General features: G+C 45.4%; 1 protein-coding gene across 1 annotated transcript in view; it reads left to right on the top strand.

Moving 5' to 3' along the window:
- CACNA2D4 (calcium voltage-gated channel auxiliary subunit alpha2delta 4) overlaps positions 1-16,605 on the top strand; it is a 131,784-nt gene that overhangs the window by 13,724 nt on the left and 101,455 nt on the right. The window contains exons 4-10 of the mRNA XM_068401022.1: positions 425-484; positions 2,081-2,243; positions 4,561-4,692; positions 5,738-5,798; positions 6,397-6,547; positions 8,160-8,234; positions 8,903-8,992. Of these exons, the coding sequence (XP_068257123.1) occupies positions 425-484; positions 2,081-2,243; positions 4,561-4,692; positions 5,738-5,798; positions 6,397-6,547; positions 8,160-8,234; positions 8,903-8,992 (732 nt within the window). The remainder of the gene's footprint in view (positions 1-424; positions 485-2,080; positions 2,244-4,560; positions 4,693-5,737; positions 5,799-6,396; positions 6,548-8,159; positions 8,235-8,902; positions 8,993-16,605) is intronic.

Raw genomic sequence — 16,605 nt, 5'->3', positions numbered from 1 at the left:
GATACTGACATCAGGCTGGGTCTGAAATCCCTTTCCCATGGCTTTTTGGAAGGGTTCATGGAAAATTAAATTAAATCTCTGGCTGTTGTTTCTCTAAATGGACATGTTTCTGTTTGTGTATGTCCTGTGATATCTAAGATTTCTCAGGGGTTTAGTAGGGACTCTGGAGTAAGTAGGTGTGAATATGCTCAGCAATAAATAGCTGTGAATACACCTTCCAAGCTGTAAAGTTGCAACATAGAATGACAGGTCAGCAGAAAAGGAGGGAAAGAGGGAAGTTTATAGCCCCATGACTCTGTGCTGTGATGAAGGAGGCAGTCATGTGTCTTTTCACTAACTATGTGAATGGCTGATACAGCTGGAAGAACTTCTGGAGGGCTTTCCAGAGCACCCCCTCATCTTTCTTTCTGTGTGCTTGCATTAGAGGTTGGTGGAAGCAGCAGAAGATGCAGATCTGAACCATGAGTACAACTCCTCACTGGAGGTAAGTTTATCCCTGTCAGCGACAAAATATGACACGCATCCTCAGAAAGACTAGCCAAAAGGCAGGCCTAGCAGCACCCAGCCACCTCATGCTCCTAGACAGGTTAGAAGTTTCCTTGTCTTCAGGACACTCAGCTTCTCTAGAAACTGGTGCGAGTAAGTGATTCCCTTGGCAGATCCCAAACCTAGTAACACCTAGGAGGTCAGTCCCTTTGGCTCCAGGAAGGGAAGTATTTGGGAAGACATTGGGGTTGCTTGATGTTATTGGCATTACACCAACGTTGTTGTTATGTGACATGTTAGTGCAAATTAGCTGGTGCTTTGTGGGTTTCTTGGCTAGAAAATGAGCTAAAAATTGAGTGTGTACAAGCAATGAGGAGGGTGCTGTTACAAATACCCACAGCAAACCATTAATCCCAATGAGCTGAGTTTCTCACCATCTCTCTCAACAGCTTCCATCATCTTTTCTCTACCCTGCAGACACCCACTTGTCAGGACTCCCTGTGAGGTGAAAGCTGGGTGCTGTTCAAGCAATTTGGATAATTGGCTTTCTGTTAAAAACTGTAGGCAAGCTATGGGATTATTGCTGGTGAAGGGAACTGGAGTGAAAACTCTAATGAAGGAAGTCCACTGTCCACGGTACAATTACAGAGTGCTTAGCAGAAGTACAGGCTACCCCTGCGAGTACACTTCTCCATGATGGGAAAGGGTGGGAATGAAAATGCTTCTTGAAACCAAGCTATCTACCAATTTCACCTCTCCTACCTCTTTATTTAAGAGTCACATTACAGTCATGTTAATGGGTCAGCTGCATTCATGGTAAGGGTCATGGGTGAGTCAAGGTACATGACCCTGTATTTGCACACACAGTTCGCATCCCCTGCATACTGTTAATGCTTGAACACAAATCCTTAAATAACCTCTGCCCTCAGATAGAGTCAACAAGAACATCTTAAAAACTTCTGTTATCCAAGGGTGAAGAGTGTCCTGAAGATACTAAACTGACCATAGATGCTAAATCCCCAGTGGCCTTCATAGGGGGAAAACTGCATTGTCTCTGAGCACCTTCTGCTCTATCCTTTGCTCTTGATTAGCACCTTCTTCTTGGAGTGACAGAGTGAGGGGATAATCCCTACTGGATGTACATCAGGAGTTAACTCCAGTAAATGACAGCTGTAGAGACAGGGCAAGTGAGGTCAGCACCAGCATGCCCTGTAGCAGACCTGGGAGCCAGACCCAGTGAGACGCTCCACCTCTCTGGCTAGTCACTTAAATACTTCTGAGAGACCACAGGAATCAGTCACTGTGTCCCTTTGCTCTCAGGTGGCTCTTATACTGCCAGTTATGACCATGCTTTCAGTCATGTAGGCACCTGACAATAAGAAACTGGGCAGAAACCATCATTTGGGCAGCTTGACACTTTTCAGTTGGTAATGGCTCCTGTTTGCTTCTCATCTTGATCCTATTTGAAGCACGAATTTTCCAGATGTCCCTTTTTTATGTTTTAAAGAGTGGTTTTTTTTCAGGCAGTACTGAGTAATAGTCTGTCTTATTTCTCTCTTGTTGCCTTTCTCTTTTCCATTGTCTTCATCAACAGTTTGATTACTACAACTCTCTCCTGATTAATGAGAAGGATGAAAATGACAACTATGTGGAGCTTGGAGATGAATTCATTTTGGAGCCAAATGAGCATTTCAATAACCTGCTGGTGAACACAACATACAGCAATATCCAGCTCCCCACCAATGTCTACAACAAAGGTAATGGCCTCTACTGGCCCCTACTTTCTCACTACTAGTAGGCTGCTGTGGAAACTGCCAGTAATAATACTGAAAGAAAGGATGGGAATAGAAAAAAAAAACAACTGACAGAAAACAGGGCTGGAAAGGTACTGTCCCAAGGCACTGTAATGTCTGTGTTGTAGTCTGTCACTGTGACAGGGCTTAGGTATAATCTGCTCTTGGAAGACCTCTAATGATGGACAGTCCTCCATCTTAGTCAGGCAGTATAGTCTCCTAGGGTTCATCTACCCAACCAAAGATGCTGTGAAACAAAATGTGATGTGAATTTATTGGCAAATGTTACTCTGTACAAAGGGTCAGATCTGCCAAGGTCTTGAGGTGTCAAGGATTTCATTGATTTCAGCTGAGAATTTAGACCCCAAGTACCTTTGTGTTATGAGGCACTAACACCTCACGAGGACACTCTTAATTCCCAGTGAGCATATCTGTAGGGGACTGGGGGTAATTCACAACTGCTACTGGGACATGACTCTTCTGCAGTATTTTCTGTTCTCTGCAAACCTTTGACACTTTGGCAGCTGTGGGACCCCAGGGAGGCATCGAGGCTCTCATGGCCTCATCTGTACCTGGTCTGTGTTCTTTCCCCCTGCACACTCATACTGCTCCAGCTACACATCAGAAACCAGTCCATCTCCAGGCTGGTCAGCACACTGCCGAATCTGCAGGCTGAGACACCAGTTGCCATTGCCCTAAGTTTGTTGCTCTTTTTGGCCAACATTTGAAGCCGCCTGAACTGGCTCCTTGCCTGCCTCCCCATCAGCTCTTCCCCTTGCATACATTTTGGCAAGAAAAAAAACCTGCCATTACCTCTCTCGTAGATGAAGCTCATTCACAGTCTTCAGGACCAGACAGGGCAGGCTCTGGTGACTGTGCTCGCAACTGCTACGTTATTTATAGGTACAATAGAGGGAGTTCTCTTTCTCCCATGATTTTAAATGAATTCCATCTGGTCTAACAGCCCCAGACACTAAACCCTTGCACACAATAGAACCACCAGAAGAGCTGGCTGTGGGTAGCTACAGCAGAGCTACACAAAGTAGGCTGCTGCCTACAGCAGCATACAGAAAGAGGTGGTCAAATGGCCACTGTCAGAAACATCAGAGAGGCACTGCCCAGCTAGCTGATTTCTTGCCTGTACAGCTTGATACAAACCATCCAGCTGCTCTGGCTACGGTTGGAGGATGAGCAGGAGGAGGAGGGTTGCTTCCATGCCTGGGGCTCCTCCCGGGAGCAGTGCCTGGCAGTACTCACTCCGTCTCTTTCAAACAGCAGCAAGCCTGGCTCTCCACAGCTCTTCTGGCTCCCTTCCTGCATGAGTTACTTTGGCCTCATCACTGAGGAGTCACAGTTCCATTTTTCCCCTATTTTGACCAAAACTGCCTTTAGTGAAGTGACTAAACAGGAAGTGGTAAGTCAAAGCCCCATCCCTTTCAACATTAATACAGTTAATCCTACAATGATCGGTTTCTTGTAATTCCCTTTTTCTATTGCTGCTTCTCTGTTTGGTCTCCTGAGGCAATGAGTCAACACAGACACCAAATATACACTGCCTCTTACAAGTTCTTGCAAGTCTGCACTTCCTATTCATTCTGATGAGATCAGAGGCAAGGGAGGACAGCTCAGGCTTTGTGAAAGAAAGGGAAGACAAAGAAGAAAATCATCAAAAAATTGTGGGGAAAGAGAGGGGAGAGAGAAACAGCATGTAAATCCTAGAGCTCTTTTGTCTTAGATAATTACATCTAGCATAAATTTAAACACTCTTTGTAGAAAGGCTGTTTCACTTAGTGGTGCATCAGGCAGTTGCCTTACAACAGCCACGCATCTCCTCATAGGGAGCAGCTGGGTCCGGCCTATACGGTGTGCCAGTTGTGCTCAGCACAGCGTGGGTTTTCCTGGATCTCTCAGAGCCCTCTTCCAACCAGACGTAACGCCCAAGGGCAGACAAGTCTGGAAAGAGAAATGGGGATAACAGTGTGTGATCACCTGTAGTGGCCAGTGGTGACCTACCCTCCAGGATTTACTTGGATGATGCATCCAATTCCCTTTGCAATGCCTGTTGGAAAGCCGCTGCTGAGGGGACAGGTGTCATTGTGAGGGGAAGAGGTTGGGATAAAGGGACATGGCTTTTGCAGACCACGAGGAAAACCACCTTTGGACAAGGCTGCATTCCTCCTGGGGTTGCCTTTGTTCCAATCTCTCTCCGTATGGGGTAAGGGGGGGTGTCCTCCCCTCTTTTGCACACTTTTTACCTGATTTTCTATTCTTTTCCCCACAGACCCTGACATCCTGAATGGTGTTTACATGTCAGAAGCCCTGAATCCTATTTTTGTGGACAACTTTGAAAGGGATCCCACGCTGACCTGGCAGTACTTTGGCAGTTCCACTGGATTCTTCAGGCTCTACCCAGGTAAAAGCACAGAGATCGGCTTCACCCTTTCTGTGCAAAGCAGTAGTCTTGCAGGACAGGGACTGTGCCATGGAAGAGCACACTTCAGGAAGCTTGCAGCAGCATGGCCCATGAGGAGCAGGGTGAAGTAAGCAAAAAGACTCAGTGCATGAGCTGCTGACACTTAGGTTGAAGGAATAGTATCTATGGCAGACAAAAATCCCTTTTTTCCCCACATGGACCAGCCCCCCAGCCATGTTGTCCTTGTGACCCCAGAGGAGTCTGCTTGCAGGGATGTACCTCGGGCAGACTGCCCTCTGAAATGCACAAAACACCAGGGCAAGATCTCTGAATCTCGCAGGCAGGGTGCAGAGGCTGCACAAGGGCTCCCTGCCTTGTGCTCCCTGTGCTTTTTAGCAGCGGCTACAGCCTCTCTCCATCTCTGAGGCCACACATGGCAGATGCAGCTGACCGGCCTGACTTGTTATCCACTTGCCAGATGCGAGTGGCACACCAGGTCACAGCACAAGAGGGGGAGGCCCCTTGTTCGGAGGAACCCATGAGATCCTCCGCAGCTGTAGCTTGGCCTGGTGGCCCCTCTGTCAGATGGCTGTGTGCCCTTGTTCTGTGACCTGTCACGTGTTGTGGAAGGGGAAAGCAGAGATGACTGCCTTTAGCCTTGGGAATCTGGGACATGTCCCTGTCACTCCTGCTGCTTTTTTATGCTCTCAACCACCCCTAGGGAGGAAAAGATGTTGTTGAGAACTACATCAAAGTGGCAGAAAGTTTAAAGTAAGTGCAATTGCTCCCCAAATTTGAACAGACTATGCCTAGGTACATTTCTTAATAGAAATTTAACAAACTGTTTACTGAGAACTGCTGAAGACCATGCAGCTCTGCTTGTATTTCTGCAGAATGGCTGCTGCTATTGCTGGCCAGACTTGCATGCCTCTGTGGGGTAGCCGGGTCTCAGCAGTGAACAGCAGAATTATGGGTGCCTGGGGAGTGGGGAGCAGATGCCTGCCTGTCTGTGTGTGTTGATTGCTCCTTTTGCTGCTCCCTTCAGGAATAAAGTGGTTACCAGATGAGAACGGAGTTGTTTCCTTCGACTGCAGGAATCGTGGCTGGTAAGAGTTTTGGAGAGGCTTGGCCAAAGCACTTCCCTGTCTTCCTCTCTCCCTCTTTTCCAAGGTGACACCTTGGTGAGCTGCTGATGAGCAGTTACTGCCCCATGCTGCTCCTGTGAGAGATGAGGGAAACATAAATGGAGGCAATACCAGGTTAGGAAGCCTGCCCTACCACCTGCCAATGCCAGCTTTCCATATGGCATCTGACATGTGACACGTGGAAGTCACTGCCAATATATCCTTCCTTATAATTCTGTGACTGGAGGGACAGGGCTGTTCAGACTCCAGAAATGCAGAGCATTTACTCAGTCCACTCAGCATGGCTAAAGGAGGCTTTAGCAGTTGTTACTCTCAGCTGAATCTGGACATACATCTGCAGCAGGCTCAGCACTTGCCAATGCAGGAAGTGAGATGCTGGGGCCGGCGGGAGAGGCAGGTTGGTAGGAAGGGACCCATCAGATGCCCAGCCTGACCCTGCTGGGTAGCTGTGCTCATGGTGCATGTTATGCTGCAGCTAGCATCATGTTACAGTAGCGTACCCAGCGTTCTTCCTCCCCATACGCTCACCCTGCTTCCTTGTATTATTCTTCTTATAAAGGTACATCCAAGCGGCCACCTCTCCCAAGGACATTGTCATCATTGTGGACATCAGTGGGAGCATGAAGGGCTTGCGGATGACCATTGCCAAACACACTATCGCCACCATTTTAGATACTCTGGGAGAAAATGACTTTGTCAACATCATTGCAGTAAGTATGTCCCATTTCCAGTGCTGAGTTCTCTTCCTTGTGCCTCCTACCAACCCTTCAGTCCTCTTAGCAAACTACAGGCATTACAGTGGCATTAACTACAACACTCAGGACAGGTGTTGGATGGGGGATTAAAGCCAATTACTCCTGGGAAGTCAGCTTCATGTGGTCAGTAGGGTGGCTGCTAAGTCATCTCACTCCCCCCTATGGAGGATGCCAGCTGCATCTTTTTGCTTACTTAGGGATGTGACTGCAACAGATAACGAAGTGCTGTAGAGAGACACCCGAGCTAACAGGGACCTGAGCTAATACATTCACCTACCATAGCATAGCATAATACTGTGTTTGGGGCCAGTAGCAGTATAATCCTCAGGACAGTGTTCCAGCCTAGAAAATTACCACCATGTGCCTTTTTGTGCACCAGCACCCTGCAAGGCTGCAATCCAGTTAAGAGTCAATCTGCAAAGGCTGGCATGAAGTTTGGTCAGGTTGCCTCTGTGCTCCTCTCTCCTTTTTTAAGCCCTGGCCAGGATGAGGATGGGCCAGTTACCCACAGAGAACCAGCACCACTGACCACAGAAAGCAAAACTTTTCCATGATCCATGCCAAGACTGGGGGGCTTGGTGCCAGGTTAAAGGCAAATGGCTACTCACCTAATTTTCAAAGCTAATTCAAGCACCATCTCTTTCCCAAGGCTCCCTTCTATAAAAGTTTGCAGGGCATGGTCACTGAGATATAAAGTCTGCTTTTTGTTGACAGCTTCTTACTGTGTGAGATAGTTAGAAATTCCAATGGTGACAGCTTGGTCTTTATATGGGTGGATAGATGGAAGTGTGAACAGTGTTGGCAGAAAAATGGAGGGACGTCATTAAGGAGTTGGAAGTATCATCTGTTCTTCAAAAACAATCCCAGAAAGAGCACTTAGTATATATTCCTTTACTGTACTCACACCAAGAACCTACTGGCTCAGATACATTATAGCCTGAGCTAAGCTCCTATTGATCAGCTCAGCATCAGTGGCCTCTTAGCCATGCTCTTAGGAATTATGCTTTTCTGAACCTTGCAGGAAAAGGTTTACACTGGCATGTTCTACTTTACATATGTATCAGGCCAGAAGCATACACCCAACTAATTATCACAGGTCAGTGGATGTGTGGTAACTTGATGTGTTATCTTTCAGCCATGCACCCCAGGCATCAAACATTAGGTTACAAAACCACTTGCAAGGTTCAGCTGGTGACTAGGGACTCACAAAGTTTCCAGAAGTCAAAAATATGTGCAAATAGTGCTAGAAGCAAGGCCAGGGGCACAAGCTAACAGAGTGTGGAGAAAATCTTTAGAGTGTGAGTGGAAAAAATAGTAGCTTTGTATGTGCAGATATGCCCACATAGAACTCAGCAAAACACCATTATTAAACACCATAATTATTTAAACAAATATGAGATTTATCAAAATTATAATTTGCCATGATCACTACAAACAATTCTTAAGGGAAATATGTATAAAATGGCATAATGCTCCATACTATTTTCTGAATGTCCACCTAGGACGTGAACCCATTTTGTGAATTTTCTCCCATTACAACCCCTTTCTTCCCATTTTTTCTTTGCAGTACAATGATTACGTTCATTTTGTTGAACCCTGTTTTAAGGGTACCTTGGTCCAAGCAGACAGAGATAACAAAGAGGTGAGTACCAGGCTCCTATCGATGTCATTCAGATAGTTCTCTTAATGTAATAAGTATGCGGAGTTAAGATGCTGCAGCCTACTCCCTCATGTCTTTTACAACCCACTTTCTCCAAATTTTTTTTCCCAGCTTAGCCCTGGGTCGCAGAGTATGACTCCAGAGGGCGATGTGTCCTGCAGTGGTTCCCACAGGAACCCCTAGCCTTCTGGGCACTCTGTCCTACAGAGAGCACTCTCTGAGGGTTTCATTTACAACCAGATCAATGCCTGTTAAAATTTGAATGCTTGTCTACTACTTTTCTTTTTCCCAATCCTGTTGCTCTTGCATGCACAGGAATGTTTTTTTCCTGAAGGGGTGGATAAGGGAAAGTCCAATTTCTAATAGTGTTGTCCCTTGCGTGATGTTCCATGGACCACCAATGGTTCACACCCCACAGACTGAGAAACGCAGTTCTGCCGTGGCTGCCTGGGGGTAGGTGCAACACGATGGCACTGCCAATGGAGCAGCCACTTGACTTTCCCACCTCCATCCATCGCGGTGATGCACTGCCCTGCCAGCAGTGGTGAAGGATCAGGAGCCCAATGGGCTTTTCTAGGTTACCCTTTCCTCCCCTGGTCCAAGGGAGCGCCCTGCCTGCAACTCATTGCTGCCTTTTTGCCTCTCGCCAGCATTTCAAGCAGCTGGTGGACGAACTGCACGCAAAGGGAGTGGGGACTGTGAGCAACGCCTTGACAGAGTCCTTCAAAATCCTGAAGGAGGTAAGAGAGGTGGTGCTGATGCTTGCATCAGGCACCACATGTCCCTGCCCACCCCTACTTTCCCCTCTACATTTAACAACTTAGCACATCCATCACTGTGCTGCAGGGGGGAGGAGGTATGAGCTGATCTCGCAGGCCCCAAATTTGCAACAAGCAGTGTGCATGGGTGACCTGGCTTTGGGGAGGTGTTGGTTTGTGCATGATGCCCTGGGGCTGCTGATCCCTGCCCAGGAGGGATCAGGAGCCGGCAACACTGTGGCCTCATGAGTGTTTCTTTAATGAGCCCCATAACTGGGCATTGCCCAGGCACCTTGGTTATAGACGGTGGCAATAACACATAACTGATCAGATGAGGGCAACAATTCTGGAATAAATAATGTTATTAGTGAGCCCTGGTAAGTAGATGATGATGAAGACATGAAAGATTATTCTTAGGCTTCAGATTTATTTCAATGTCACTTTGCTGAGGATCAGTGCTCAGGGAAGAAATCACAGGTACAGGAGAATTAATCAGTCAGCCTGTTCATATCCTGTCGTAAGAATCATAAATGATTCATTGCCTTATGTGAACAATTCGGACCTCAGTAGCCTGGAGGTAAACATACGACTTAACTCTGTTTCTCAAGGAATGTTAACATAAAAAGGACCAAAAACCTGTTGAATACCCCCACCTCCTCATGGCACTGTGTATAGTGGGGTTGGCCTAAAGATGCCAAGGCCTTTGGTACTGACCAAAATATGTCCACGGTACAATGGACAATGGCTACAAATTAGTGGCCATAATGATGGCGTTGATGTTAAAGGTAGTGTGATAGAGGTATTGACACCTTGGGAAGGATTCTCCACTCTTACTTATTTTACAAACTGAAAGTTTAAATTTGTTGGCTATGGTAATGCTGTTTCTAATCTATGCCAGTGCAAGCATGATCAGAGTTGAACTCAGGGATGGTCGTAGCTGAGCTGACTTGTCAGTGCTAATAGCAGCATAATGGTTTTAATGGCAATCTGAGAAGAGTGTGGTATAGCCTTGACATTGCAGTAATAGGATGGTAGCACTCCTAGTAGTAATGGTTCAACATCTTTGGGGGAAGATAGTTACTGAGATGAACAGGGAAGCAGTAATGATGTAAACCTAGAACGATTACATGAACTCAATGGCTGCTAGATTTACCTACGTATATCCTTGCATTTTATGACAAAATTAACTTTATCTTTTAAACCAAAGATCCAGAGCCTATATAGGCCTGTATTGTATAAATTGGAATATTTAAACAATTCTTCCACCAGAGGAAAAATAATGTCTTAATATCTAATGTAGCACTGGTTATGTACAGTGACAACAGATTAAAGAAGCCCAATGCACTGCGACTGCAGGCTCTCTCAACCAGCACAGCTTTGAAGGTCTCAGTGGAGAATAATGGAGCATAACCCTAAGGAAAGCATGCTTGCCCCTGCTGAAATAGCAGTTGGTCATGCCAGGCACAGGCACCAAAACTGGTCTCGTTCCACCAAAGAGGAGACCTCACACCTTTCTGGCAGGCATGGCTCACCCACTAGACTAGGCAGTCCTCAAGCCCCCAGGAGGCAGGACCTTTATAAAACCCTGCATACTTTGAGCCAGGCATGGCCATGGGAAATAAAAGGTACATGGTGGAACAGTTGAGACAAAAACAAGTGTCCTCCACTGAAATAGCTGGACCAAAAATATCTCCAGAGAGAGAGTGATGACCATGCAGCCCAGTGGACTAATGTAACTCCACTGCAGTAATACAGAATAAACTCTTTGGCAGGTAGAGAAAATACTTTTCCTCTCTATTTGGCATCAAAAATGCAGTCAACAGTTTAAGTAGTCATCACTTACCTTGATCCTTGTTGATTCTCCCTTGGATTGTGAGGTCAAAACAGCTCTGAAACTGCTCTTAGATGGTACAGCACCCAGTGATGATAAAACCTTCTGATGTTACTCACTCACAAGGTGAGGTACTGCTTCCCTCATGCCTTTCATTAGTTGCCCTCTACCCAGATCTGAGGTGATAATTCGGGCATTTGAGTATCTTTCCTTTGAGCATCTGCAGATGAGGAAAGGTGGCTGTGCTCTCAGTGACTGCTGGTGTCATGCTTCTCTGCATCTTCGGAACTGCTGTCCCTGAAACAGGAGTTCAGAAACAGTAACTTTGTTGTCCAAGAAAGGTGAAACAGGGCTATCTATCTCTTCTACCCAGCTTTCCTTTCCCAGTAACACTGGTTGCAGCTTTCTCGCAGAACGTCATTCACTGTAGCATGAACCATGTTTGCCTCCTCTTTAGCAAACTGAGACCTCAGTCCAAGGTCACTGAAGCCATCAGCTGGGACCCTTGTTCACAGCCAGCTGTGGGACAGCTCCACGTGCAGCAGGAGGCCTGTAGGACCTCCTGCAAAACACTTCGCAGCTTCATCCCAGGATTTCTGTCTGCCTGGTGACATTCGGAAGAGACAGAGATTGTGTCTCATGCACAGGCGACAGCCCCAGAGGCTCTGTATATGTAGGCATTCAGGTGTAAATACATGGTTGTTGGCCTGCAGCATCCTTCCCCACGCTATAGCTTCCCTGGTAAAAGCTCATCTAGAGAGTGCCTCAATATCACCAACTGGAGGACCCCAGGCTCTACAAGTACCACAGCTAACCTTAAAGCAAAAGGTACCACCTACAAGTGCCCATATGCTCTAAGGACTCTCTGAAATCTTCTCGTAGAGCTTCTTAGATCTCTGTCACTACTAGAGGAGGAAGAGGGTTTCTACCAGTGTGTCCTGAAACAAATCTGTGCTGCTGCAGTCATGTAGGCAGGAGAAGGGTGAAATTTGGTGGAACTGGCCACCTCCTTCCTGTCAGACAAAATTCACATTCTCAGCTTGTAGCTGTTCCTCACAGACTGTCCTTTTGTTCACAGGAACATATGCAAAAGAATGAAAATTGCTACATCACACTGATGAAACAGGCTTTGCTGATGACAATAGACAACCAGTAATAATATCTGTAATGAAAGTGACTGCAAAATTTCCCTGGTAATTTTCCTCAGTCTAATTGCTCGTAGAATTAATAGCCCAGCAGAGACCTACTCAGTGAGGTATGAGTAGCAGAGAGGGGTTGAAGAGCACAATCTCTCACAGTCTTTGTTTTCCTCCATTATGTTCTGGCGTAGACAGGGTATATTTTAATCCGTGACGCAATTTGCAGACCAGCTTCAGGAGAACAGTTAGCCAGAGCCTCCCCTGTCCCTCTCTGCCATGCTCAATAAACCACTTAAACTCTCTATTTCAATTTAGCCACACACCAAGTGGTTTCAATAAAATATTCATCCCAGGGAAACCATGGTCCTTAAAGCATACATTATAAAGTGCTTCAAAATTCTCAGGCATCAAGAGCTATCTTTTGAGCTTCTTTCTTGTTTATCAAGTTTTAGCCTATCTCGCTGCTACCTTCTTTTCTTTGTTTTGACACCCTTGGCATGTGTTGCCCTCTTACCCTTTTCCTGTAGGATTTATACCCCTTTGTTCTGGCCACTGCTCTGCTCTCAAATGCTTGCAGGCTGCCTGCCTTCCCTGAAACACCATGCTCTCAACAGCATGTAAGTGCTGCAGCTGAGAGCTTTCAAGTGCTAAGCAGAGCAGAATAATTACCTTCCTTGTTTTACACACCATAGTCCTCTTAACGCAAGGTAAGACAACAGTTACCTTACTTCAGACACTGTCACATTGTTAATTCCTATCCAGCTGATCTGCCTCTTCAGTATTCCTCTCCAGCCAGCATTCAGCCTCCTGTTCGGTCTTTGAGCCTCTGGCTATCATTTCCAATGTACATCAATTGTAAAGTTATTTACATATTTTTATAGACACACCAAATGTATGTGTGTACATACATACATATGCAAACACACACACCCCTAATCCTAAGAGAGTAATATATATTCATATATTTGTCATATATGAATCTTTCAGGATTAGATAGTACAAAATCTGTGACTCTTACAGGTCCTCCTTTCTCAGGATCCACTCAGAGTATTTTGAAAGCTGATATTTTTCTGACCCTGTGGAGGAAAAGAAACCTCAGGTTCTGCTCTCTGAGGCCACCTTGGAATAATGTCTGCTCTTAGCACCAAGCTGTTTTAATGGTACCTGACTCACTGCTGAACTCAGAAGTGACATAAATTTTGAGGCTAATTATGAGTAGGTCAATCCAAAATGGCTATAGGTGAAAAAACAGTGAAACTAGTAACAAACTAGATTTCAGTGAGACGTAAAACTCTGCATAACTTCAGCAAACTGGTCTCATAAAAAGAATGAACCTGTCTGCTGATGTGAGTAATCAAAGGAGTTTGTGACCTCTTATGCCCCACCAATGTGGGGAAGCATTTCACTTGTGCATTCACAAGAGGACTGTGTTACTAATTTTTCTAGCAATGTGCTAGATGTTTAGGGACGATTTATCCATCTAGTTTCTTCTCTTCTTGTAACATGTATTTTCTGCTGATTCCCTCTTCATCCTTTGGGATCTCATACAGTCCCAGTCATGTCTCAGCCCATGAGTAGTCCAAGTAGTCCAGCAATACCTTCTACAATTCTTTCCTTTCCTGCTAAGCACAGATTATTCAAATGCTTTCAATTAACTTTTTCTTTAACCCTATCACTTTGTGACCCTGTCTGTAATTCATTCGTTCTTTTCTTTGTTTCTTATCACTTTGTTTCTTATCACTGTAATGGCGTGTACCCAGCCATTACAATATTGTCCTTTTGATGATGAAGTATGGAGGCTATAAAGCATTTCTGCCTGACCAGTTCCCTCTGTTTTTTTTATCATCTGGCAACATACTTCTTTTACTCCCTTTCTTACTTCTTATCTGAACATTTATAAATCTTTTCTTGATTCCAGTTGCATTTTTATGGACCTGGATTCTGCAGTATATTTTTCAGGACATGCAAAGCTCAGGATTTCCTGTTTGCCAGTTTATGCCATTTTGCTTAATGCCATCTCTCATTTCTTCTTCGCTGGCTTTGTTTCCTTCCCTGCTGTTAATTTTCTATCCATGAGACACTTTAAGTTGGAATTTTCCGTAATTCTGGAGGCAGGTCTGCATATGAATGGAGCAGGAGGAGACAGAGAGGGGCTGCTCAGTCATCTGTCCAGATGTGTATGCGATCAGCACGTGTGCCTCCACATCACTGAGATATGCTGATGTTCCTATTGTTTCACTAGTAATTCTGTGCCAGGCTATAACTGCAAAGTAAATGGCAATGAGCAAACAAGGGAGTATGAGAGACTATGACCCTGAATTAAATAGATCATGCCTGTTACTCCTGGCAATGTAACCAAAGATATACAGTAATACGTAGCTCCATGCCTCATTCACCAACCACAGCTCTAGCCTGCATCTCTTCAGACATCTGTTCTATGGACATCTTGTTCCTCATCTCCCCTTCTTTCATGCTCCTGAGACTTCAGTGAGAGCAGGGAATTATGCTCAGAGCTTGATGTGAATGCTGTCAGATCATTTGCTACAGCTGCAGCCAGCCACAAAAGGACCTAAAAATCAGGGATTACCTCTTGTTCATTTGTTTTCTAAATCTGTCTTTTTAATCTCTATTTCTATGACACTGAAGATCTCATTTTCCCTGTTGAAAATATCATCTACTCCTGTAATTAGGAGATTGCTGGTTCTGATACAGCATCTAATTTCTCAGTATCTCAGTATTATGAGGTCTGAAGTAAGCTGCACAAAGAGATGTCTTAAGTAGTTTGATGAAATGGTGGATGACCTTAATTAAGTGTTAATTTAATAATCATCTAAACAAAACAAGTTGTAGATTGCAACAGTCTATAAGCTGCTTTTGTAATTACAAGGTTTGCATATCTGTGATCCGAACCTCATTCTGACAGCATCTCCTGCACCATTGTAACCCTATGCTTTCTTAATGATCGTTCACACTAGCTGTTCTCTGCTAATCTGCACGCAGTGGATCTCTGTCCTAGGAATAGCTTACTTGAGACTCCTTGTCTTTTTCCTACCTGATAGTCTGCAGCAGAATGCCATGTGCCTGTCAACTGCTTTTCCCCTTTTGTTTGCACCTAAGAGCATCCTGTGCTTGTTCCTGTTGTGCACCCTCAGCCTTTGCCCTGAGTGTCCTTGCTGAGCAGGGAGCATGTGTGCTCTGACCCCTCCTGGCACTCCAGTTACCCTGGAGCTGGCACTGATGTTTGTTTTTTGGGTTTTTTTTTTCCATGGTACAAGGTATAAAAGCTCTTTGGACCACTGGGAAATGTCAGACCTTGGGGACTCTGTATGGGAGATCCTCACTGCTGGGTTGGCACAACCACAGCAGCAGAGGTACAGTTTGTCTCCCCTCTGAATGTGCTGTTCTGGTGATATGAAAGAGGAGGAGCACACCTGACCGCCTCACCCTGATTCAGTAATTCACATGGATGTTTTGCCTGAGAACAGCTAGTTAGAAATGACTCTCTTACACCACCCTTCTCTCTCATAATCATCTGTACTGATTCTGGCCAGTGATACAAGTAATGGGATTATCATGAAACAGGGAGATGGGTTCATATGTGTGGTCATTCAGAAGCTGTTGAATCCATGCTTACTGCAGCAGAGTAACAAGTACTTCAGTTATAGTAAGAGTAACGTTGAAGAAGGCAGAACTCATAAATGGTGGTGTAGAGGCGATGAGATGCTGTGCAACGAGAAGTGCACGCTGACACTGAACCAGGAGCCGCAGGAAAGCAGCTGCTCATTTTTGTGCTTTGATGTCCTCTGCTACCTCCTCTGGTGACTGCTAATTCAACACCTGTGTTGGTGCTGCATAAGGCCCTTGGTTCTCTAGAGCTGGTGTACCTGAGGCCATGAGAGGCAAATGGCTCTGTGTGCAGGAGCACTAAATAAACAACATTCAAAGACCGGTCTTCCTGGCTGAACAGGCAGGGTCTGGCTTGTCCATAAGAGCATGCCTGTTCAACACCTCTCCATGTGTCCTTGGGAGCACGTCAACGGTTGTACCACAGTCCTAGCATAATTCCACTCTACCTTAAATATCACTCTCTCATTACAATGTATGGCCTTTCTATCTGGCACATTCATAGCCTATTTCAGCTCTGATGGTAGTAGCCTTCTTTTTTCACAGGCTCCTGCCTTTCCCTGCTATTTTTTGGCAGATTGATGGATTTACCCTGAAATAATGAGTCTGATTTCCCCCTCCTCTCACTTTTTCTGCCATAAAAAGTGACAGTTATTGCTGTCAAATCAGAATTGCGGTGTTTATGGTCAATCTATAGTTGTTTTACATAAACGGATGCAACTGCGCAAGATGTGAGGCAGCAGGGAATCGCATCTTTCCTCCACAGCACTTTTCTCCTCATTATTTTACTTCTGTAAAGCCTCCTGTGTCCACATGCACTACGAAAGGCTGTATAAATAAGAAAATTATATGCAGCATACGAACACAGTCCTTATTTAAGCAGAGCTCTATCTGAGCACAGTGTGAGATTTGTAAGAGGAAGTCAGGGTCTGGCCCATCATGAGTAAATATGCTGCAATTACACAGAAGCGGCCTGTGCCGAGATAACTAACGCTCTTCCT

The sequence above is a fragment of the Nyctibius grandis genome, chromosome 5 (genome assembly GCF_013368605.1).
Source record: "Nyctibius grandis isolate bNycGra1 chromosome 5, bNycGra1.pri, whole genome shotgun sequence".
Taxonomy (NCBI): domain Eukaryota; kingdom Metazoa; phylum Chordata; class Aves; order Nyctibiiformes; family Nyctibiidae; genus Nyctibius; species Nyctibius grandis.
The sequence above is the reverse complement of the archived record's forward strand: the minus strand, read 5'-3'. Positions and strand labels throughout refer to the sequence as shown.